Source organism: Cucurbita pepo, chromosome 5 (assembly GCF_057944985.1).
Source record: "Cucurbita pepo subsp. pepo isolate OVF chromosome 5, ASM5794498v1, whole genome shotgun sequence".
In the NCBI taxonomy this organism is placed as follows: Eukaryota; Viridiplantae; Streptophyta; class Magnoliopsida; order Cucurbitales; family Cucurbitaceae; genus Cucurbita; species Cucurbita pepo.
Genome location: NC_141802.1, coordinates 14,608,218 through 14,631,439, shown reverse-complemented (window position 1 = coordinate 14,631,439; position 23,222 = coordinate 14,608,218). Strand labels below are relative to the sequence as shown.

The following is a 23,222-nucleotide window of genomic DNA, read 5'->3' as shown; positions in this document are numbered from 1 at the left end:
CAACAAAGTTGCTTAAACACTCCTAAACATTGTTAGAATCGTCGACCTCCATTCAATTTTGTTTGCAAATTCGATGATCGTTCATCACTCTTGAGCGTAAATGCATGTGTGGCTCCATCAGCTCATCATCTCGTTCAACTTCAATTACGTTCCAACTGTCATTTTGATTTAGGGTATTTTTGGCTACTTTGGTAGGTTTAATGCATTTTAGACCAAATTAAGCCCGTTTAGAAGTTATCCAAGCCAGTTTACCTCATGTTTTAGCTGGTTCAGTAATGTTTCTCGCTAATTAGGGCTGATTTAAGATATTTAGATAATTGTAGTTACTCCCACTGTTTACCCACGCTTAGTTGAATTTCTTCACTTTGACATTCAGAGCACTTGGCAGAAATCACATTGCGTTAGCATCCATAGGGACCATCGCAATGCTTTGTTTTAATTAAACAGTCGGATTCCCCTTATCTGTACCAGTTCTGAGTTGACTATTCGACGCCCGGGGAAGGCCCCCTTTAAATGTCATAAGTGAAATTAGACTTCGATAGGATTGAATTAAGCTTCGGTTAGTTCATAAAAGTATAAAAATAGTCAAATTAAGCTTATCCATGTCTGTGTACATACGATTCGAATGCCTAAGAACTAGGTTAAATAGATTGTTTGATATATAAATGGCATGCACCCAGTGGATTAACGCTACGTGGTATTGAATTAAATGATTTTATATGTGCACTCATGCATGATCAATCATGACTTTATATGAATATGCACATGCTATATGCGACAATATAAACAAGAATGTGATGGAAAGACCATGATTATGAATCCACGTGAAAGGATAAAGTCATGAAATGTAGGCAAATGTTTGTGCACCGTATCACTCTAGTGACTTACCTTACATTGTTATACGCTTGTGTAGCATGATTACCTCTCTAGTTATATATTGCACGAACATGTACATTCACGATATTACTCGTGTATTTTTCTTTCTAAAACAGTGTGAGCTTTACGTTATCACATAGTCAAGTTTAGGGGGCACGTTAATAAGTCTACTTAATGGGTCTATGTGCATGTGTGTGAACCGTGTGGAGAGAAGTACTATGAATCCAATCATTATAAAAAAAGTTCATTTGTTTTTTTAATATTTTTCTTAGAAAGGCAATTATATATATATATATATACCTTTTTCGATTAAGGTATAAGTTCGTTGTCACCCAGGGAGTCCGACCCATAAAGTATCATGACATTCCTGAATGAGCTTCTTCATCAGTTCTTGGAACGTATAATCTGTTTCCCTTTGTCATTAGAAGGTCTCCCTCGACCAAAAACTGTGGTGTCTTCCAAGTTTTGGCTAGTTCAACGACGGCTTTGGTCGATGGGTCTTTATGTAAATGTTCTATGATGATGTCACGCATCGATCCATCGATCTTACTTGAGTGAATATGGGTTAACATGCACAAGGCCGCATGTTCGCCCTTCTGACTCAGCATGTCGGCTGTTTGGTTACTCTTTCTTGCCTTGTGTTTAAATTTGAAGTCAAATTCAGCCAACACTCTTGTAAGCAGGCTTATTTTGCCACTTCTTCGACTTGTCACAATCGCACTTTTGATGGCAGCGAACTTGCAATTGTGCGGCACTAACTTTCCAACAAGTGAGCTAAGTCAATTCGTTCTTACGTCGCTTACGGCCAAGTGACGTATGCTCGAGTCTGCCTCGATTTAAGAAGAAGGTTTTAGAAAACGAGGGTAGATAGAGATTGTTTGGTAATTTAGTAAAATTGTTAAGGGCAAAAAAGGGAAAATGGGGAAGATAATATAAGGAAAACTTGAATTAAAAAATGACGGTTGGTTTGAGGAAGCTTTTCCGGTTTTATCAGTCTCAAACATGAACGGAGAACAATTAAAATAAATAAATAAATAAATAAAGTTTTAATTAATTCTCCCATGAAGATGAATCCCAAGCACATGCCTCAGACAAGGAGATCTTCGAGAGAAGTTGAGAGAGAGAGAGAGAGAGGGAGAGAGAAAGACAGCCCTAGAATTTGGGGCCAAAGGAAATGCAAGATCCAGCGTCTTCAAACCCTATCCACACTCCCAATTCCAATCAAATTCCTCCCTTCGATGTTGCACCGCCGCCGAAGACTCATAAACCGCCGCCGGTGGTGAACGCGACGGCTTCCTCCTCCATGTTTGCCAATGCGAATGCTGGTAATGCCTCGTTTGTGCCTAGAGGTGGTTCACATCATCGGAGGGCTCATTCGGAAGTTAGCTTCCGATTGACGGAGGACATTATGGATCTCTCCGGTTCGGATCCGTTCAACGGCGGTTCGTCAACGGCTAGTCTGGAGGAGATCGGATCGGAGGATGATCTGTTTTCGACCTACATTGATGTGAAGAAGCTTGGAGGTAATGGAGGAGGGAATTTCGTGGATCAAAATGCCAATGGCGGAAGTGAAGGCGCCGGTGGTAGTGAGGGGGAGAAGACTCCGAAGCCAAGGCATCGACATAGCTTATCGGTGGATGGAACGACGTCCTCATCGAGTATGTTTGGGGAGGTTATGGAAGCGAAGAAAGCTATGCCTCCTGATAAATTGGCTGAGCTTTGGAGCAGTGACCCCAAACGCGCCAAGAGGTTTTTCTTCATTCCATTTCTATTAATTATGCTTTCTGGCTGAGCTTAGAACCAGTGACTTCTGAGTGATTGCTTTACTTTGGATCCATTTTTGTTCAATTCTTGCTCTGCATCAGTTTCCTCTGCTGAATTATCGCCATTTCGAATGGTTTTGAGTTCTTATTTTCAATCATTTCTCTGGTAGTGTTCTTATTCGAATAATCCTAGTCTTCTGCTACTCATAATCCAAGACTGATTCAACTTCATAATCATAGTTTTCATCTTTAGTGATCTGATTCTATTTTTCGATTCTTGCATTTGAATGTTTGGTTTGAATTGCCAGATCCAGAATTACTTGCATCATTTGTTTAGAATCAATCCGTGATCTGAGTAGAGCTCCATTTTGGACGTCCAGATGCTCATATATAAAATTAGTTTAGAATCAAATCTTTGGCATCAACATTCAAACTATTCAGAGAGATATTAGCGGTGAAAGACGACGAATTCATCGTCCTGTAATCGGCATCATCTCGATATGCACAATGATTTCAGTTTCAGATTAAGGTTTTGGATTTCCTGGGAACCTCTTTCTCATGTTCTTGCTGATATGTGTAGGATATTAGCAAATCGACAGTCTGCTGCTCGCTCAAAAGAGAGGAAGGCACGGTATATACAAGAGTTGGAGCGCAAGGTGCAGACCCTTCAAACAGAAGCAACTACTCTATCAGCCCAATTGACTTTGTTCCAGGTTTTTGTCTTTCAATATAACCTAAGCTTGCATTTTTCCACAAATTTTCACTCTGATTGAACCTTATATTCTTTGTTGGAAGGGGAGAGTTGCTATTTTCTAACTGATTACAAATTTTGATATCGTTCCGCGATTTTATCTCTTCATCATATTCACGTTAACTGACAATGGACTTGGAACTATGATCTAATTAAGACTTGTCATCACAGCGAGATACAAGGGGTCTCAGTAACGAGAATACAGAGCTTAAGCTTCGGTTACAAGCTATGGAGCAACAAGCGCAATTGCGTGATGGTGAGGATTATACTTCAGTACTTAGGTTTGAACATATGTTACTATCTCAGTCTTGTTTGAAATTGTCCTGAACTGTGTGCAGCTCTAAACGATGCATTAAAGAAGGAAGTCGAGAGGCTTAAATTCGCTACCGGGGAAATGATGAGCCCTTCCGAGTCTTTTAACTTGGGAATGCATCACATGGCATATGCCCCATCGTCTTTTGTTCAAGTTTCACAGCAACCAGCAGGTCCTCAGAATATGCAAATGCCACCATATAGCCATTCCCCATCTAACATGTCTAGCCACCCTATGCATCCATCAGATTCTCATTCTCTATCGGAGGTTCTGCAGAGCGACCCTCTCGGCCGATTACAGGGTCTAGACATCAGTAGTAAAGGATCGTCGCTAGTGAAATCTGAGGTCCCCTCAATCTCTGCAAGTGAGAGCAGTACAACTTTTTGATGCAAATACTGGCTCCTGACGCTTGACCCAACTGACTTGTTGATGATTCATGCTATTTAGTTTATTGTTTATAGATCGACCTCCGATTATTTAGAGAAGTTTCTCCTCCACTTCAATAGCATTCATTTGATTTGTATTTAAGTACCAACTCTTTTCTTTTACATTCTTAGGAGGATTCTTCAAATGGGTTTCGTTGAAATGTTTGTTTTGGCATATGAAGCCTTGTTGTTATGTTCATGAGGTGCCTGAAAGCTTTGTTGGAATGAAACATGTTGTGTTCATGTCGGGCAATCATGTTTTTTTTTTCTTTTTCTGGCTTGAATGAGCTAAATGACATACTGAGTCTATCCTAGTGTCTGAAATTTGTTTTGAGAAACTCTCTAATCTAAGCCTAAGTCTTCAACGAAAACTTCGTCGTAGGTATGCATCGAGGTATGCATTAAAAGTTCAACGTATTAATGAACGTTTTCAGATGTGTGAACAACTACTAATGAAGATGAATGCAGATGCAGCAATGAATAGAAATCAGGACCAGAGCACAATCTCAGCAGTGTTCATAAATGAAAAAGGAGAAAATATGTTTACCTTCACCAAATTTGTTGAGCAGAAGTGTGGCAAACCTGTTGAAACACAAATCAAAATAGGGTTCAGAAGCAGGGATGATCATGTGGGAAGTGGAAAAGAAATCTTACATACTAAAACGGTGCTCGTTCAACCATTGCTACTGGAACAAAAATCAGCTTGCTCATTCGGCTGCTCAATGCAACATTTAAACAACGACCAAATACGTAGATCAACTCCGAAAATTCCGTTCCCGTTGACATTTTCGATTTTTCTATATTACAATCAAAATACAAGGGGGGGCCATGTAATTCAACTTCTAGAGGTCAATCTCTACAACACACGAGTTTGGATCGAGACACGCAAATACATTAGTATCGGGTCATGTTTCTCCACTTATCCTTCAAATCAACCTGAGACAACAACCCAAAAACGTCTTACAAAACGGCATGGATACTCAAAAGACAACATGTAAGATCATTGTGAAATTGGTTACCTCTGTTCTATCATCAAATATTTCACGATAGCTATTTAAGATGAGCTTCCAATTTCCTTTACCAAACCTATATTACCAACACAAACAAGACCATTAAGTGAAGAGACAATAAGCTAACAAAACATCAACCATCATATAATTTCAAGTTTTTAACTAAATAATGCGGGCTCGAGTGATGTGTGTATGTTCGAGTGAGGGAAACACTCAAATCTCTTTTTATTTATCCCTATATAAACAGACAAAAATAGTAACAGTTGAAGGCACATAGCCACATACCTTTGCACAGCAGTTCTTAAGGTATCTTCTTCAAGCAAGCTCCACCTCTTACACTTCCTTCTCCAAACCAGTCTGTTTTCTTCATACTTCTTCAAGGGAGAAATGACCTTTCTCTTGGGACTAGGTAGGTGAAGTCGGCTAGCTCGATTTCTTTCCGGAGAACCATCTATTGAATCATTCCACTGCAACAAAAAGAAGAAAAAAAACTTGCAATAGAAAAAATTTAACTTGAAAGTAAATAAAAATAATTACGCATATAGAATAAGTCCCTCAGTTATGAGGGAGGCAACATCAGTAAAGAAGATCAATATTTCATTCCCCACCAAAGGATTTTCAAGGGTACGTAGACATGAAGCATAAAACCATAATATAACATAGCATTAATGGTGCAACCATGATAAAATTCTTGATTAAAATGGAAATGGTTGACAACACCAAATATTAACCCAAAAGAGGATGCTCCAGCATTTTGTTGTGACTCAACAACATTCCTCCTAGCAATGATAATCTTGAAAACATAAAATATTTGACATCGCACAATTCGTGCAACTATAACAGAAAGCAGAAAAGGCATGCTAGCATGGCATCAAACATGCCTTACATTACCTCATATGTACAAGCCGAACTGTTGCGTTCCATTATACTAGGTCGTGGAACAATTGTCTGATGGCCATGGCATGGATTGTTGAAAGCTGTATTCATGGATTGAAGAGGCATATTACCCTTGTTAATGGCTGGATTCGCAGCAACTGCATCGTTTTGGTCCTCCAAAGAATGCTCAGGAGTTTTATTCTTTTTAGCAAGATCTTGAGCTACAGATTGCGCAATGCGTAATGCATCAGGAAGTGGATCTTTCACCAATGCTTGCAACTCTAAAGAGCTGGTTTTAAGCGCTTCTCGTACCCGATCAAATTCTGGAGTTTGTAGGCAAGTAGACTTTCCAGATGAACTGTCATTCTCCAAGTCCTCAAGATGACCAATTTTAGCCCCTCCTCTAACACGCTTATGGGATGCAAGGGATTTGCATCTTGGCAAGACAGAAGTCTTCAAATTTTCTGAGTACACAAAACAAATAACTAGATTGAAGATGCTTAAACCTAAGATTTCAAAATTAAAGATAACAAAAATCTTAATTTGAATAAAAACATAATAGAGTTATAAAGATATAAGCTAGCATTTATCATCAAACTATAACAGAGTGGATATGCATATCATTACTGCGGCAGTTTGGACTTGGATCCTGCAACACTGTAACTTCCTTCTCAATTGATTCTTGCCCTTCCGTTGTTTCTGTAGGCAACTCTTGAACTCTCTCAGTGTTCATTTCAACAGTGGACGATCGTTTAGAATCGTCGTTCACACCCGAATCCTGATTCATATCTACCACATTGTTTCTCTTTGTTTCAGCTCGGGTAAGGACTGGCACGCTCCCCTGATGCTCCGGTCTCGCATGTTTTTCAGTTTGGGAGGGCAATTCAATCCCACCAGTCCCACCAACATCTTCACTCACAACAGCAGTTTTGTCTATTACCTGCTCCAATTGAACAGACTGCATTTCATTCCTCGTCCTGTTATCCATCAAAGAAGCAGATAATTCTAGGAATGAGGGGCCAAGAACACCCCAAGCCTCACCCAGATAATCTCCTATCAGTTTCAAAGCTTCATATCTAGTATTCATATTCACCAGTTTCTTCCAGACAGTCTTATCCCAGAGTGCCGCTTCTACTTCATCCTTCCATTCTTCCAATTCACGTGAAACCAATTCACTCCTTCCCGACCTCTTCAATTCCATCACTCTCCCTCTCCAAATCCTACTCACTGTATCAAAATACTTTCCATTGTTCTTCATGCCTTCCACCGCCAAGTACTTGACCGTGCACTCCACTGCCACGGCACAATAAGCAGATTTCATTGAATCCATCATTGCAAGGCCTTCAGTCTTGTCCAACTGCTCAATCATCTCGAAAATCGCGAGTACTTTCTCTGTTACTACAGCTTCTGATCTTTCGCTCTCAATGGCCCGTAATAGAACCGTCTTCTTCAGGCGAAAATCGTTGTCCGGAAAGGGCATAACCGCAAGAGTTCTCTTCAGCAAGTGATCGTTCATTGAACTCCGGAGTATGAACTCGATAATCCATCGGCAAACGTCCTTGTCCATGGTCAAAATAGAATCCAAGACAGAAAATACGGAAGAAAAAACCCTAACTGCGAACAGAATCACACCTCAAAAACAAAATGCGGGAACTGAGATTACCAGAAATTGGAGATTTTCTCGAATGTTATGATGGCGAATAAGAGATGACGATGATGATAAATGTAAAGACGACAAACCAGCGGACGCCGGAGACAGAGAGAGCGCAAATTTTGAATTCGCAAGATCTTCACGAACGAATCGGATGTTATGTCGTCTGGAGCGGGAGAAAAAAATAGGCTGAATAAAAATATTTGTTTTTATTTTTCCCTTTTCTTTGAAGTTATTATACTTTGGAATTTGATCCAAATGCACTAGAAATTGCTCTTTCAGCTTGATTCTCCAACGTTTTAGATCTATTTTGTTCATCTTTTTCTTGAGATCGTCGTTTTTTTAGAATGAACTCGAGGAGCGTCGACTTCTCGATCTTATTTTTAAATCTTTTCTTCAATGTTTTGCTCATCCTTAAAATATGGTACGCAGATTTCACAAGTAATTTTCTTCCCCATACACGGAGTCGAACCGTTGTCAAAATTTAAGGTAATACACTCGACTTTCCCGATATAGCCCAAGCCCAATATATAGTCAAGCCCCAGAGCTAGTCACTTTCTTCACGGTGCACAAAGCCCGAGGCAAGCAAGAACCACATGTATGTTGGATAACTAGGGTTGCGTGCTTTGTGTGGAGAGTGGTTGGTTGTCGGGCTTGGCTATATATAGTTGCAAGTGCTCTAACTAACTAAACTATAAAAACCACTTTTATCTGATGCATGTGAATAATAACAAAACATGCTGGAATGACTCGTGTTGGTATGTGGGGATAGTCTCAACTCTTAAGAAGCGAGGAATAGGTAACATGGACCATCAACGGTATTTTTTATGGACAAAATGATATTCTTTTAGATGTTACTAGTTTCGATCAACCTTAGAGGACCTTGTCTCTACTATGATCTTCTCATCTGATTTTATTTATGATTTTTATTGCTCCATTTTTCGAAGATTTCTTTTGGACGGCTGGAAATTACTAAAGAAAAACTTGAATAATTAGGACATTCCTGACACGAAATCACAGACGAAAGTGAGAAAAATGCTACTCATATGCATACCAAATGTAATTTATTTGTTATAGAGTTTCAACCACAACTAGAACCAGAGCTATCCTGAATAAATGAGCAATATGATGTTGAAGTTTGGTATTCTCGAAATATTTTTCTTGATTTTTAAAACAAAAGCATTAGTGGTCTAGTGGTAGAATAGTACTCTGCCTCTGGTACAGACTTGGGTTCAATTCCCAGCTAGTGCAGATTACTTTTTTAATCAATGATTTGGGTTCATCACACTCGTCCGATCTTCGGTTATGCTGAGATATTTTTCTCGACTTCTGAATTAAAAGCACCAGTGGTCTAATGGTAGAATAGTACCCTGCCACGGTAAAGACTCGGGTTTGATTCCCGGCTGGTGCAAATTTCTTTTTAAGCGTGATGATTTGGGTTCATCACATTCATCTTCAATTATGGTAAAATAGTTTTTTAAATCAAAATCGCAGACGATTAAATGGGTTCATCAACACTTCTCTTATTATCAAATATGTTTTTATAAATCTAATTGATTAAATATAAAATTAATTATTTAAATTATTTAATTAATGATTTTTTATTCATATTAACCATTAGACGATTAACTATACTACTAATGTTGTATTTAGAGATGTACCCGGGACGGAGATGGGGAAGCCTTCCCCGTCACCATCCCTTCCGTGCAAAATTTCTCATTTATTTTTACGGAGATCAGGACGAGAATTCAAATAGAATTGCTTGTCGATCCAAATTGAGTAATAATTTAATCAAAATATATAAATTTTTAATTAAGTCTGAGATTTAAACCTTTTACTCTTAGTTAAAATTCAAGGCTGCTATGGTGACCGACATGGAAACATATAGAAAAGTCAAAACAAACCTGCCAAAACCAAAGTCAATTTTATCGAATAATCCACCTCTTATTAATTGTTCTAAAGTCAAAACAAAACTTAGGCGGTATGGTCTACTAGATATTTTAAAGTCAGCTATCTAAAATAATTTTCGCCATAAATTAATTTACTTTGATTTTAAAGGTTATTAAAGATTAAACTGTACGTGTCAACGTTTAGGTTATTATCATACATTTAATATAAATAGATATATACAAACATTTAAAACTCCAAGCGGCTGACTGTGAAAAGTTAACGACCCTACTCTCCTCACAATAAACATCATATGTACGGTAAAGGGAGCTCATATAATGCTTCTAGCTTCAAAATATCTTCAGTCTCGATTTTGATTACGTCATCGAAGTTCTCGATCACGTCAACAACTTCGTCTCAGAGTTCGTAGTGGCTTCTGGCTTGTGGGTGTGTCTCAAGTCTCACATTCGGCTTTACCTCACTGATCAATTATGTTGACGACTTTTCTCCTTTGTGAACGTCATTTTCACTGTCACAAATACTACGTCGTTTCGTGGTGCCATGTCACCTTGATAGCCGCCACAGCTTGAAGTTTTTTTTTTTTTTTTTTCTTTCATTAATTATTAATTTTTAAATTTTCAAATTTAATTTTGATCGTGAAAATTTTAAATTTTAATTTTATGAGCCAAAATAATATTTATCCGATACAAAATTGAATGTTTTTTTAAAATTTATAAATTAAATAAATATAAAATTTAAAGTTTAGAGACTTAATCCTTAAGTCAACCCTAGCGGTCGTTCCATATTTAATAATTCATTTGTGTAGTTTTATTTCAATTTAGCTTTAATTTTATATAATTTAACCGAACTAAATTATCGATTAGGAAATTAAAAGTTCGTGTTACCTACCAAATCGTTAAAATTTTAAATTCTAATCCTTACATTTTTAATAAAAAAAATAAATATGTTTTTTTTGTTAAAAAAAATAAATTATAAAATTAATAAAGTTAAATATTAGTTTATAAAATTTTAAATATTAAAATTAGTTAACAATTTGTATTATTCGAACAAATTAAAGTGGGGCCCACCCTCGGGGTCTCATTCACTGGATGTGTGAGTTCCGTTGCCGTTTCATCCCCGTCTTCATCCAATACCTCTCTTGTCTGTATATTATGATGACCCGCAGAAATGGAATAAACTACGCATTTTGAACGATTCCCACTTTTTTATTTCATTCTTTATATTCTTTTTCTTCTTCCCATTTCCGTTTCCAAATTCTCCATCTCTGTTTTCGCCGTTCCTTCTTGGTTCTTTCTCATTTCTCAGTTGAATATGCTTTCATCCAAACATGGCCGATGAGTTCTTCAAGTTCTTTACTGTTTTTCCAGATTTCTGAAACGACCCAATAATCATTAACCAATTTACTCATCTGGGTTCTCTTTAATTTCTTGATTTGATCTTCATTTTGCGTTTTAATTTCATTTTCCCCAATTTCCAAACAGAGCCCACCGAAGAACAGAGTGTTGGTGGGTTTTATACATACAGAACTGGAACGGTCGAGCACGGCGGTGGAGATGGGATGGATTATGCTTAGGATTGACTATTCAAGGCTCTTTTGGGTTTTATTCCGTCACTTTTCAAACGAAAATCACGACGGGAAGGCGCGCATTTAGTTTATCCCCCTCCTCCTCCGCCGCCACGGCTGCCGCCGATTTGATTCTTATTGTTTTCTCGTTCCCCTGTTTTTCTGTTCTTATCTCTCTATTAAGCCCTTGATTTGTTCGTCAATCATGTTCAAGAATTCCAAATCGGAATATGGGTATGTTGAGACCGATCCGACTAGTCGTTACGGCCGTGTAAGTCCTTTCCCCCTCTTATTGACTTGTTTTTAATTAATACTTTCTGTGACGTAGCTTTTGTTGTTTGTTTAATCGTTTAATCGTTTAATAACATGTGGGGTTGTTCTTTATATGTTCAACTTGCTGGTGCTGCCCTTTTGGTTTTGGTGATTAATTTATAGCTTCTCTGATGGCTTTTGAGTTTCGAATATTTTAAGGTTCTTGATGATGATTGATTGAGCTGCTTTCTTGTTGTGTTGTTTTTTTTAAAGTGATTAAGAAAGCTTAGTGGGTTTTAGCTTGAATTAAGAACAACTTATGAATTGATTTGAATGATTGAATGAAAATTTGCAGCAAGAATGGCACTATTGGTTGAGTTCTTTGCTAATATTTACATGAACTTGTATTATAGTTTGAAGAAGTGTTGGGAAAAGGGGCCATGAAGACAGTGTATAAAGCCATTGATGAGTTTCTAGGAATAGAGGTGGCGTGGAGTCGGGTGAAACTCAATGAGGTTCTCCGATCACCGGAGGATTTGCAGCGGTTGTATTCCGAGGTTCACTTACTTAGCACGCTTAAGCATGAATCCATCATGCAGTTCTACACTTCATGGATTGATGTTGATCACAAAACCTTTAACTTTATTACCGAACTCTTTACTTCTGGAACGCTTAGAGAGTGAGTTTCGATCGATATTTGTAGGATAGTTGACGTTTTAGTTTGATATGATGGTGATTAACAATCTTCATTCTTATGCAGATATGGGAAGAGATATAGCCAAGTTGATATTAGAGCTATTAAGAGCTGGGCGCGCCAGATCCTGTTGGGGCTCGTTTATTTGCACGAGCACGATCCTCCGATAATACACCGAGATTTGAAGTGTGACAATATCTTTGTCAATGGTCATCTTGGGCAAGTCAAGATTGGTGACTTGGGGCTTGCTGCTATACTCCACGGTTCCAAATCTGCTCATAGTGTTATAGGTTCGGATCCTTTGTGTTATTCTTATAAGGGTGTGAAAATCTCTCCCTAGTAGATGCGTTTTAAAACCGTGAGGCTGATGGCGATGCGTAATGAGCCAAAGCAGACAATATCTGCTATCGGTGGGCTTGGGTTGTTACAAATGGTATTAGAGTCAGACACTAGGCGGTGTGCCAACAAGGACGCTGGACCCTAAAGAGGGGTGGATTGTGAGATCCCACATCGGTTGGAGAGGGGAACGATGACGAGGCATCCTTATAAGGGTGTGAAAACCTCTCCCTGGTAGACGCGTTTTAAAACCGTGAGGTTGATGATGATACGTAACGGGTCAAAGCGGACAATATCTGCTAGCCGTGGGCTTAGTCTGCTGAATCCTAATCTAGCTTTCGTGTTTCTTTTGCAGGCACGCCAGAGTTTATGGCACCTGAATTATACGAGGAGGATTACAATGAGCTAGTTGATGTCTACTCATTTGGCATGTGTGTTCTAGAGATGCTCACTGCTGAGTATCCATATAGCGAGTGTTCCAATCCCGCACAGATCTACAAGAAAGTCACGTCGGTAAGGGAACACAGGTCGAGATTCGATGTCGGTGTCGTTAACGAACAAATATCCGACATTTACACTTCATTTTCTTTATGCAGGGGAAGCTGCCAGCAGCATTGTACAAGATTCACGATGTCGAGGCGCAGAGATTCATCAAGAAATGCTTGGTACCGGTATCGATGAGGGCGTCTGCTAAGGAGCTGTTGGCTGATCCTTTTCTCATGGTTGATGGAGATAGACCTTCATCAAAAGAGAGGAAGCAAACCCAGAAGCCATTTTTGAATGCTAAAGAGATGGAGAAATTGCATTGGGGTGACGGTTTAAGCAGGACGAAGATGACGATCACGGGGAAGCTGAACCACGAAGACGATACCCTCTTTCTCAGAGTTCAAACTGCAGATAAAGATGGTAACTTTTCGGATCTTCCGTGTCGGAGTATGTTTATCTTTTACAGTCATAGCCTGATGCAAACAACATGTTTGCAGGCTCGCTTAGGAACATATATTTCCCGTTCGACATAGTGAACGACACGGCATTGGACGTGGCGATCGAGATGGTGAAAGAGTTAGAGATCTCTGATTGGGAGCCTTTTGAAATAGCAGACATGATAGAAGGAGAGATATCAGCTCTGGTTCCTAACTGGAATAGAAGTGAGTTGTCCAACCATAGTCTCAGCTTCAGCTATGCAGAAGACGACGACGACGACGTTTCGTGTCATCGTAATTTCCACTCTATCTCCTCGTCGTCTCAAGCTACATTGTTAGGCTTCATCGGCTCCCTGAGCACAAACCGAAACATACCAAATGGTTTTAGTTGGTTCCCAGGTACGGGATTACAAACGATTAGCTCAACATGAAACTCGTGCTCGTGCGTGGTTTAGCTTTACATAATCGAAACTATTTGCAGATGACACCCTTGATGATAGCAGTTCACAATGCTCGTCGACATCAGGAACGTACTCCAACTTCAATTACATCAGCAACGACGAGTACGAAACTAGTTCGATTCGAACAGATCAACATAAGATTCACAACTCCTCGAGATTTTGTCCCATTGAGAACCGGAAAAACAAGGATTTCATGGGTGGAGTTTTGTACAAAACGAGCCAATGTGCGGTCGGGGCGTCTCAAGGAGCAGCGTCTGGTCGGAAGGACAAGAGAGGAGGAACAGATGGGCATAGATTAACAAGAAACAGGTCACTAGTTGATGTACACAGCCAATTGTTGCATCTTTCGTTGGTCGAGGAAGTGAATAGAAGACGGTTATTCAAGACGGTCGGAGCGGTTGAAAGCATCGGTTTTCAAGCGCCTTGTGAGGTTTCTTCGAGCAGCAAAAGGGTGTCGAGTAGGCAAGCGATCGGGAACCGAAGTAGCAATGTAACGAGAACGAGAAGAAATGGTGATACTAGGCAAGATGTTTGGAAGAGAACATGAAAAAAATGAGGTAAATGTAAATAGTGGGAGCTTTTGGGGAAGGTTTAAGGTTGAGTTATTTGAGTGAGTGATTATGAAACATAAATGGTCGTGTTTTTTGTATGTAAAGTGTGTGCTTGTCTTACAACATCAAAGTGCTTACCTTTTTCAATAAACAATAAATATAATATTTCTTCCTTTTTTATTATTATTATTTTTTGTTAATTCATGGATTAAATTTAAATATTTAAAAAATATAAGAAAAATATAAGGACTAAAATGAAATAAAACTAAAAGTATAAGGACTAAAATGACATTTTATTTATGATGGTAGGACAAATGACAGACAACACAAGGGAAAACCCTGATACCATATGCTAAATGATAAGGAATTACTATGAGAGAATTAAGGTCGGATTACCTGGTTAAAAACACTTGAACACTTGATTGAGATTCGAATCACTACATAAGTGCCTCAAAATAAAAGTCTTTAACATTGCACGAGACATTTCAAGAGTTGTAACTTTCATATTTTATGACCATAATTAACCACTACCGAATAAACACCATATCTCTAAATTACTGTCTACCCATAAGTAGTAACCATTCTAAGAATAAACGAAACTTGATTTTTCTTTAATGTGACATGAATTGCAACATCTTGTAATAATGTAAACAACACGTTTAATGCCTTGGTTTATATCAATGGTACTGCCCAGATTGTGGCCAATATTTTTAACCGCACGTGAGCCAAGGTTAGAGCACGTGAAACTCATCACGACCTCGTAAGGACGTTAAGACCATAGTATATTCACGATTCCTTATGTTTCTCCTTCATTCATCATCGTAAATCATGATAACTTCAACAACTTGCAAGCCATGAGTTTATTAAACTCGGTGCATAGATTTATATTATAAAGTCGAATATTTGTCACAATTTTATATGGTTCACGCTTTATCTCTATTATAATAATCGAGGTAGGTACATAATATTTAATTGAGTAAAGTATTATGAACAAACATTAGGTAAATGAGACAAGAAAGAGAGAGCTTAAAGTTTAATGGAATGGCACTTTCCTTGACTTGCAACGACGTGAACCGCACAACCCTTCTATTACAAAAGTTGGCTAACAAACAATCCCATCTCCATTACCCATTCCTTCACCCACACTCTTCACCCAAATCATTCCAAAATGAAAGTGGAAGCTGCTCTAGTTTCCTTCAAATCCAAGCTTTCAAAACCATGCAAGAAACTCCTCCATGTCTTCAAATTCCGGGTCAGGAAGCCCTTGTCGATAAGATCGCTTTGGCCTCGTCCTCGTCCTCATCCTCGTGCCTCCAAGCCCCGAAAGCGTTGGTCGTGGCTCTGGTGGCTACGACGAGGAGTAGGGAAGATGGAGAGAGTTAGAGAGTTGAGGGGTGGAAGGTGTTTGGATGGATCTCGAGAGAAGCTTCTGTTCCCGTCCCCGTTGAGGGGGAGGAAGGTCGAGGAGACGACGAAGGGTTCGAGCTCGGCCGAGGAGGTGGAAGATGCTTGTAGGAGCTTTGAGAATTATCTTGTGGAGATGATCATTGAAGAAGGGAAAGTGAGGGACTTGATGGATGTTGAAGAGCTTTTGTATTGTTGGAGGAATTTGAAGTGTCCTGTTTTTGTTGATTTGGTTTGTAGATTCTATGGAGAGCTTTGCAAGGATTTGTTTTCTCCTGATAATGAAGCTTACCCAATTAAACCATAAATTTTGTGTTTTTGTTCGTAAATTTGATTCATTCAAATTCGAAGTTAGATCGAGAAATAACAATGTAACAGTGGTAATAATGATTTCGTGGTGTTTTTACTTTTATGGCTTGTCGATATTCTCGAATTGATCGTTGGTTGAAGTCTCGAAGTGTTGTGCACGGTAAACGTCGAAATTTTCAGTATTTAAAGTTTTATCATTTTAAATTTTTTTAGAGTTTTTCGATACTCGAGATTCATTTCTTACTAATATATTCAGGATTTTCTTCTTAATTAGCTCGGGTAGAATTCAAGCAATTTGATCATTTGAAATTAATTTCTTGTTGTTTTATTTTTAATTTTTTTTCCCATTTTTTAAATAAGACCAAAATTGATTAAACTAATTTTTATCTTTAATTTAATTTATTCCTATAATTTGAAAAGAAATTATAATTTAATTATTATGCTTAAAAGCTATTTTTAGGCTTTAATAAAATTTTATAAATAATTTTAGGAATATTTTTAGAATTTTATTGAATGATCCGAATTAATTTTAATATTTTAAATTATCCCACCAAAAATTTAAATAAAAAAAAATGATGTCATAGGTTAAATAAATAAAATTATTCATAAAATTTGTATTTTTTGTTTTAAAAAATACTTCTAAAATTTATAAAAAGTTTGAATAATACTCTTAAATTAAAAAAAAAAAAATCTAAAAATATTTTATTTCTAGTTAGTTTTAAATTGAAATTATTAATATTTATTTTTAAAATATTCTTGAATTTTTTTTAATGTTTCAAAAATACCTTTTAAAATTTAAAAAAATTAATTAATACTATAACAACTTAATAATATATTTAAAAAATATCTATCAAATTTTAAAAATAGCATTAATATCCTTTACCTAATTTTTTTTTCTATCAACAATTATTTCAAAAAATTTTAATGTTATTTTGAATATTTTTTTTTAAATTAAGAGTATTAATAATATTTTTAAAAATTTAACGGTATTTTTTAAAAATAATTTTGAAAATTAAAGGGATTTTTTGAAACCCCTCTAATTGTTCAAGATATTTTTGAAATAAATATTAATGTTTTCATTAAAAAAAAAATAACAGTAATAATATATATATTGTTTTTTTTTTTTTTTTTTTTTTTTTTTTTGTCTAAATACAAAATTATTTTTATTAATTTAGGTAAATAGTTAGTATGGTATTTTTGTAATTATCGGACGGAGGCATTCTATAAAATAAGGGTTGGGAAACGGCGACCGAAGGGTTTTGGTGTCGTCCATCGGTACCGAAACACTCAGAGGATGGGAAGAAAGGGAGCGAATGGCGGTGACGGAGGTTAGGGTTGCGGCGATGGGAGAGAGAAAGGGAGTTGCCATGGAAATGCTCTTGAAGCGGCAATTGAACATGTGGATTGCAAAAAACCTGAGGGGATCCTGATGGTATATTACAATAGTAATTACATAGTTTTCAATCTGAATCTTAAACGATTGCTGCTCGCATTTCCGTTCTTCCTCTCTCTTTTCCTCGCCGTCTCTTCTCTGCTGCTTTGCTCATTCGCTTCCTCCGGAGCCTTGTGATGACGTTTTTCTGAAGGTTTCTCTCCGTCCTCTCCTTAATCCTTTTCGTATGTGATTTTGTATTCGTGATCGATTATCGTCTCGCTTTGGAATTATGTGTGTTTGTGCTTTTAACCGACAGTTTCTAGTCCATGTTTGGTTCCTTAGAAGAGTGCGAATCACAAACTGTAGGAAACTAGTTTGCCGTTTGTTTTTTAAGAACTATTGTATCAATGAGTTGAGTTATGGATGGTCGGAAGGTTCTCATTAATGTGTTGTCATGCAGTTGAAGATATTGAAGTCAACTTTGATGTTTTCGTGTCATTTTTGAACTTTCGATGTTGAAGGGTCTACAGTTTACTGGAGTTTATTTTTTCTGATGCTGATCTTCTTATGGAATTTTCTAAAATTTTAGAGATTAGAATGCGACTGTTTTACCAATTGTTGGTCTACACTTCCCATTATATCATGGTTGAAAAATATGACAATTACTTTTTTTTTTTCCTAGAAGAGGAACCAATAATATTGTAGAAGTATTGGCAAGCATGGTGACATTGCTACTATATGTTTGGATCATTTGGTCTTGAAACTTGATTCAAATTGTAAGAATAACCTACATTTGAGGCCAGTGCGAAGCCTCTGGCCGACTGTGGCGGTACAATTTCATGCCAGGTATAGAAAAAGGGGTTAACTTACAAAGGTGAAGTGACTCATAAAACCATTTTTTGGAACTCTTTCATGCCTTTTGAGCTTGTCGACCACGCATGAAGGAGAAAGAGTCGTATTTGAGCTTAACACAATTTTGTGCTGAATTTTCTATTTCCTTGCCATAGTTATGGTAGGATTAAATTTATTGGACTTTAGTGTCCTCTCTGTTACAAACTGGATTTCTTTTTCTTGTTATCTTTGTTATGTTCTATGCCCTCTGACCAATGCTTGTTTATTGGACTTTATTGTCCTCTGTTATATTTCCATGTAATTGGAGATGGATAATCAAATGGAGTATGGAATTGTGCTGGTTAGCTTGAGAACAAAAAATCTAAGCTGGTTTACAATTAGGAACTTCAACTATCTTTGTGTAAAACAGAGAAACCCCTCCGAACTCTAGCTTCACTTAGTAGATTGACTTGGTTGATACTATGGTCAAAGGCGATAAGACTTCGTTTTAGAAACTCCAGCAACTAGTTTTAAACATTTTTGTACTGTAGGTTGCATTTCTTATGCACAATACAAGTTGCCCTTAGCCAACAGGCTTAGAAAGGTATGAGGTTGCTTTCTTTGTGAAAATGGACATCTAGCGAAATGTTAGGTTTGGCTCATACAGGAGGAAACTGTGATCATAAATTTAGGTTATTCATTCCATCGTGTGTAAATTTTCATTTTCATTTATACTGAAATATATTTAGCTATTCTTGTTTACATGCTGCATCGTGGCCCTTTCTTTTTGTATTTGTTGATATTTAGTGCAGGTAATCAGATTGTGAGTGAGCAAAAAAATGCAAGTTTATCATTCATTGCTGATACATCCAATTTATTGGTAGATTACTTTACTTTTGCCTTGGTTCTTTTCTTTAGCTCGAATACAGTGTTACTAGTCTACCGGAAAACTGTAAATCCCTATTTTGTTTTGTTTTTTAAACAAGAAAAGAATCACTGATCTCAAAAGAAACACGTCAAGACATCCTATTAAACTTTTATTATTTCAGTTATTGTTCCCTTCATCTCATTATAATTTGACATTAACAATTGCCTTTGTTGACCATATCCCACACAGACCGGATTTCACAATGATTTGCTTGCACGTATCCTGAGGCAACACAAGAGGCGAAGATGCTTGAAGGAAAGGAAACACAATTGTTTGTAAGCCTATACCATGGAAATAAAGATCGTGATAAACATATTTTTCCTTGACCAGAATATTGTAATTTTCATGCAGGTGTTGTAAATGTGTATGAATTGTAATGTTAATTGCTTTAATTATTTGTTTAAATCAATCTCGTGTTTTACTTGGTTCATGGGAGGGTAAGGTTCTATTATTTTACCCCATTAGATTAGCATGTAAATATCTCCTAATTGCTCAACCTAGCTACTAGCCTATATTTATGGCTTGGGTTCCCCGGTGCTAATTTGTTTCTTCTTTTAATTCATTGAACAACCCCCTTTCTGTTGACCTCGACCCATCTTGATATTGAAATGAGATAAAGGAGCCCATTATTTCTTGGAAGAATCGGTAGCTGTGGGAAATTATGGGCCCCTATTCTGGTGAGCTTTGAGTCTTTAGTATTGAGGCATATGTTACAACATCACTTTCTCTCCCTTTCAAACCCAAACCCAAAGGGGGCCCTAAAATTTCAACCTATTCCTTCTGTAGGGTTTTAAATAAAGGTTGTTCTAACATATATTTTTTCAATCACGTTTATCATAAGATAGAAACAAGAAGTTCGTGGTGAGAAAACAATACAAGGGATAAAAAATCCTACTAGTTCTTATTTGAATCCAAAAACATGGGCCAAGTATATCTCCACAAGTTAGAAAGTTTGTTCATTCAATTGTCTCTTTATTGGATATTGTGTTTCCTTCTTTTCGTATTTTGTTCTCTTGTGCTTTTCGTTTAAATTTTCTTTTTGTCGTTATTGCAGCTGCGGTGGTCGTGCAATATGAAGAACAGTGAAACTAAATGATTAGCCTGCGCCTTCCGAGGAGTGTGAATTATTGGTGCGTTAAAGTAATGGAAGAATATTAAGTGTGAGTGGAAAGCCAGCTTTATAAAGATGGCCTCTGAGCTGCCTGATGCATGCACCCTTCGCACCATTATCGGGATACAGATACGTTTCATCACCTGGACCTTCGTCTAATTATTTCTCTTACTCACTATATAATAATACTTGTGTTGTGATCTTACTTGAGGATATTTGACTTAAATCACTGAAGCTATATTCAGATTGATGCTTAATTTTCACCAGTTTTTGGCAACTGCGTAACTCCTCATACAGGTATAGATGAACACCATGAATTGAATTCATTTGTCTTATATTTGTTTAAAGTTCTTATGGCGACTAAGCCAACTCATTACTGCTAAGGTTGGTGCTTAATTTTGATTTGATATTTATAGTTTTATATTTTCACACTTTGTTGAACATTATTGTTAAGGTTGGTGGTGCTTACTTGGAATGGTCTGTTTTAAAGATGATCCTTCCTTTTCTCAATGGATCTACGTAACATTGGGGTAGCATTGGGGAAAATTGATAGAGAAATTTGCAGAAGGATGACTTGATCGGCCCTGTCGTTTGGGTGAATTTTTTTACGGTAAAGCAAGGGTACCCTCTTCGAGCCCGAGACTTTTGTATAAGAGTTCAAGTTAGGTACTCTTCCTTTGGCCCCGACCATGTATGCTTAAAGTCTTTGGCCCTGCGTTATGAAGAAGATTTTAGAAAATGGTGGCAGAGTTTGAAAGCAAGATTGATAGGCTAGGAACCAAGAAAGGCAACACGATGACTTAGATAACATTTATCCATCTACTTATAGATAGGAAAAATGATGACTAGTAGCATCTCCCGGTATACCAAGCATATGCATGATTTTGTGAAAACATCATACCCCTAGGAAATATAATAAGAAAACTATATATATCATGAAAGCAATAAAGTAGTATAATACAAGAGTTGTTTTGGTATGCAATGGGCATGCCTAATCTCGAACCAGAGTGCAAAAGTTTATGATAAAATTTGGATTATTAGGAAGGTAAAATTTGGTATTAGGAAGGTTTAATGATGAGGCACATAAATGGTGGGTGAGAATTGAGATTAATAGAACATAGGAATTGGGTTTGGTTTTCAAATCATATTAATTATTAATTATTAATTATTAAGCGTGATATTTGTTTAGACTCTCTAATATATAATAAAAAAGTACATGGAGCTGTGATTCGGTGAATATTCCGTGACATCATTTATTTATTTATTTATTTATTTATTTTATTTTGTTTAATTAATTACTTATTTTAATTGTGTCAGATTTGAACTTGTACTCTGTTTTGATATCTTTACGTAATTTCCAGGAATCATCTTCGGACACGTGGTTATTTGAAGCTTACAGGAAAGGTCCCTTCTGCCCTTCCATTTTCTGGTTGTATATAATTTTAAGAAGAAAAAGACATCATTTTTACTCCTTACTATAAACTTTTAATTTCACTAATTCGCAGTAATAAAAGATAATGGGACTTTTAAAAACTCACTAATTTTAATAGAGTTAAATTAGAAAAAGATTAAAAACAGGGTTTAGGGTTGATTATATATAAAGTAAAATACAAATAGTTTTTGACATATTATTAAAAGCAATAATATGAATGAGCATGTGAAAATTGAATGTCTGGGTGTATGCGCGTCGAGCTTACTTTGCTGCCTGCGCGTGCTCTTATCCAATCACTTTTTTTTTTTTTTTTTTTAAATAAAATAAAATAAAATAAAAGTAGAATCCAATTCCATATTTTAGAAATTTCCTTTTTTATTTCCTCCCATTAAAATATTCTAAGTTTTAATTTTAATTTATGGTTAAATAGCTCACTATTTTAAAATATTGTAAGTTAACAAATGAACATATCTTAGCATTAACACCATTTACTTTTAAAAATTAGAGTATTTTTTAACATGTAAGTATTATTTTTAATTTTTTTTTTTTAAGTTTAAGGGTATTTTTGGAATAGACAAACTTGGGATTTGTGATCGATAAGATGAGTTCAGGATCATGGGATGGGATCCTTTTCTATCAAGTATGAAGAAGGTAGTTCAATATATGAAAATTTAAGAATATTTTTTATCCAAAATGAAAAATTTAAAGATAATTTTATTAATCTATATTTTACAAATAATCATTTTAACGTAACTTTCATAAGTGCAAGGTATTAATTGTACAACTTTTTTTTAAAAAAAAATTAAGAGCGTTAAAAAAAACTTATAAAATTTTAAGGATATATTTTTTTATTGTTTTGAAAGATATTTATAAAATAAAATATTAATAATTTTTAAGATACCATCTAAATTTTAGTTCTCTTTTTATTTTTAATTATTAGTTTTATTGTTTATGAATATATTATCCAATTTCTAAGTCTACAACCAACTACCAATTACCAAACACATATTCCAAAATTACCCTTCTCTCTCCTCACAAATAAATAAATAAATAAAATAACTCGGTGGCTGTTTTAGGTTTTTAAAATTGACCGTTCCAAAGTCCAGTTGGCAAAACGAAAGCCACAAAACGGGGGTAAAAAAAAGAACACAGTTTCAAGTATTCACGTGAAAACGACACTTCTTCTCGTCGTTTCGTTTCACGCTCAGTTTCACCAGTCAACGCGTTGAAGTTAGATACCGCGGACGGCGCCGACGTGGCATCACATCATAAACGTGTCAAGTCCCAGCCAATCACAACCTAACAAGTACCCTTAACCCCAAATCTTTATTAAATGTTTTAAATTTAATTATCAAGTAAAATAAATTTTAAAAAGTCATAAAAATCGGTAAATTCCACCCCTCTCTCTATTTGTTAAATTTCAAATTTAATTCATAAATTCATTTTTTTAAATAAAAAAAATTCATCTTATTTTTTAT

The 23,222-nt window shown here is 36.4% G+C and overlaps 4 protein-coding genes and 1 long non-coding RNA gene across 10 annotated transcripts; 4 read left to right on the top strand and 1 right to left on the bottom strand.

Moving 5' to 3' along the window:
• The first annotated feature begins 1,957 nt into the window (after window positions 1-1,957).
• On the top strand, window positions 1,958-4,371 carry LOC111794705 (transcription factor RF2b). Its single transcript, XM_023676818.2, has 4 exons — window positions 1,958-2,625; window positions 3,220-3,352; window positions 3,562-3,646; window positions 3,729-4,371. Exons 1-4 carry the CDS (start codon window positions 2,051-2,053, stop codon window positions 4,088-4,090), a joined length of 1,155 nt encoding a protein of 384 aa, XP_023532586.2. The 5' UTR covers window positions 1,958-2,050; the 3' UTR covers window positions 4,091-4,371.
• A 385-nt stretch (window positions 4,372-4,756) lies between these two features.
• Window positions 4,757-7,873, bottom strand: LOC111794704 (uncharacterized). The gene is made up of 5 exons (XM_023676817.2): window positions 6,642-7,873; window positions 6,030-6,478; window positions 5,424-5,605; window positions 5,148-5,214; window positions 4,757-5,064 (listed from the first exon to the last, which is right to left on the bottom strand). The coding sequence occupies exons 1-5, from the start codon at window positions 7,579-7,581 to the stop codon at window positions 5,023-5,025; spliced, it is 1,680 nt and encodes a 559-aa protein (XP_023532585.2). The 5' UTR covers window positions 7,582-7,873; the 3' UTR covers window positions 4,757-5,022.
• Window positions 7,874-10,743: 2,870 nt separating this feature from the next.
• LOC111794702 (putative serine/threonine-protein kinase WNK4) lies at window positions 10,744-14,534 on the top strand. Its single transcript, XM_023676816.2, has 7 exons — window positions 10,744-11,408; window positions 11,803-12,068; window positions 12,150-12,373; window positions 12,775-12,932; window positions 13,016-13,325; window positions 13,403-13,741; window positions 13,824-14,534. Exons 1-7 carry the CDS (start codon window positions 11,343-11,345, stop codon window positions 14,348-14,350), a joined length of 1,890 nt encoding a protein of 629 aa, XP_023532584.2. The 5' UTR covers window positions 10,744-11,342; the 3' UTR covers window positions 14,351-14,534.
• Window positions 14,535-15,267: 733 nt separating this feature from the next.
• OFP17 (ovate family protein 17) lies at window positions 15,268-16,168 on the top strand. The gene has a single exon (XM_023678446.2). The coding sequence runs from the start codon at window positions 15,523-15,525 to the stop codon at window positions 16,063-16,065; it is 543 nt and encodes a 180-aa protein (XP_023534214.2). The 5' UTR covers window positions 15,268-15,522; the 3' UTR covers window positions 16,066-16,168.
• A 1,140-nt stretch (window positions 16,169-17,308) lies between these two features.
• LOC111795659 (uncharacterized) lies at window positions 17,309-22,051 on the top strand. Of its 6 annotated transcripts, none has more exons than XR_002815226.2 (6): window positions 17,309-17,684; window positions 18,125-19,153; window positions 19,391-19,552; window positions 20,256-20,609; window positions 20,767-20,922; window positions 21,674-22,051. It is a non-coding gene; the product is annotated as an uncharacterized LOC111795659 (long non-coding RNA). The 6 variants fall into 6 exon arrangements; XR_002815223.2 differs by having other exon boundaries at window positions 20,767-20,978; XR_002815227.2 differs by lacking the exon at window positions 20,767-20,922.
• The last annotated feature ends 1,171 nt before the right edge of the window (window positions 22,052-23,222 follow it).

Bases quoted from the DNA above. Each gene is read 5' to 3' on its own strand.
- LOC111794705 (XM_023676818.2), top strand. From the start codon at position 2,051: ATGCAAGATCCAGCGTCTTCAAACCCTATCCACACTCCCAATTCCAAT. The intron at 2,626-3,219 runs GTTTTTCTTCAT...TGATATGTGTAG, and splicing joins GACCCCAAACGCGCCAAGAG to GATATTAGCAAATCGACAGT. The intron at 3,353-3,561 runs GTTTTTGTCTTT...TTGTCATCACAG, and splicing joins CCCAATTGACTTTGTTCCAG to CGAGATACAAGGGGTCTCAG.
- LOC111794704 (XM_023676817.2), bottom strand. From the start codon at position 7,581: ATGGACAAGGACGTTTGCCGATGGATTATCGAGTTCATACTCCGGAGT. The intron at 5,215-5,423 runs GTATGTGGCTAT...TTGGTAATATAG, and splicing joins TTAAGAACTGCTGTGCAAAG to GTTTGGTAAAGGAAATTGGA. The intron at 5,065-5,147 runs GTAACCAATTTC...TTGTTGTCTCAG, and splicing joins TATTTGATGATAGAACAGAG to GTTGATTTGAAGGATAAGTG.
- LOC111794702 (XM_023676816.2), top strand. From the start codon at position 11,343: ATGTTCAAGAATTCCAAATCGGAATATGGGTATGTTGAGACCGATCCG. The intron at 12,374-12,774 runs GTTCGGATCCTT...TTTCTTTTGCAG, and splicing joins ATCTGCTCATAGTGTTATAG to GCACGCCAGAGTTTATGGCA. The intron at 12,933-13,015 runs GTAAGGGAACAC...TTCTTTATGCAG, and splicing joins TCTACAAGAAAGTCACGTCG to GGGAAGCTGCCAGCAGCATT.
- OFP17 (XM_023678446.2), top strand. From the start codon at position 15,523: ATGAAAGTGGAAGCTGCTCTAGTTTCCTTCAAATCCAAGCTTTCAAAA.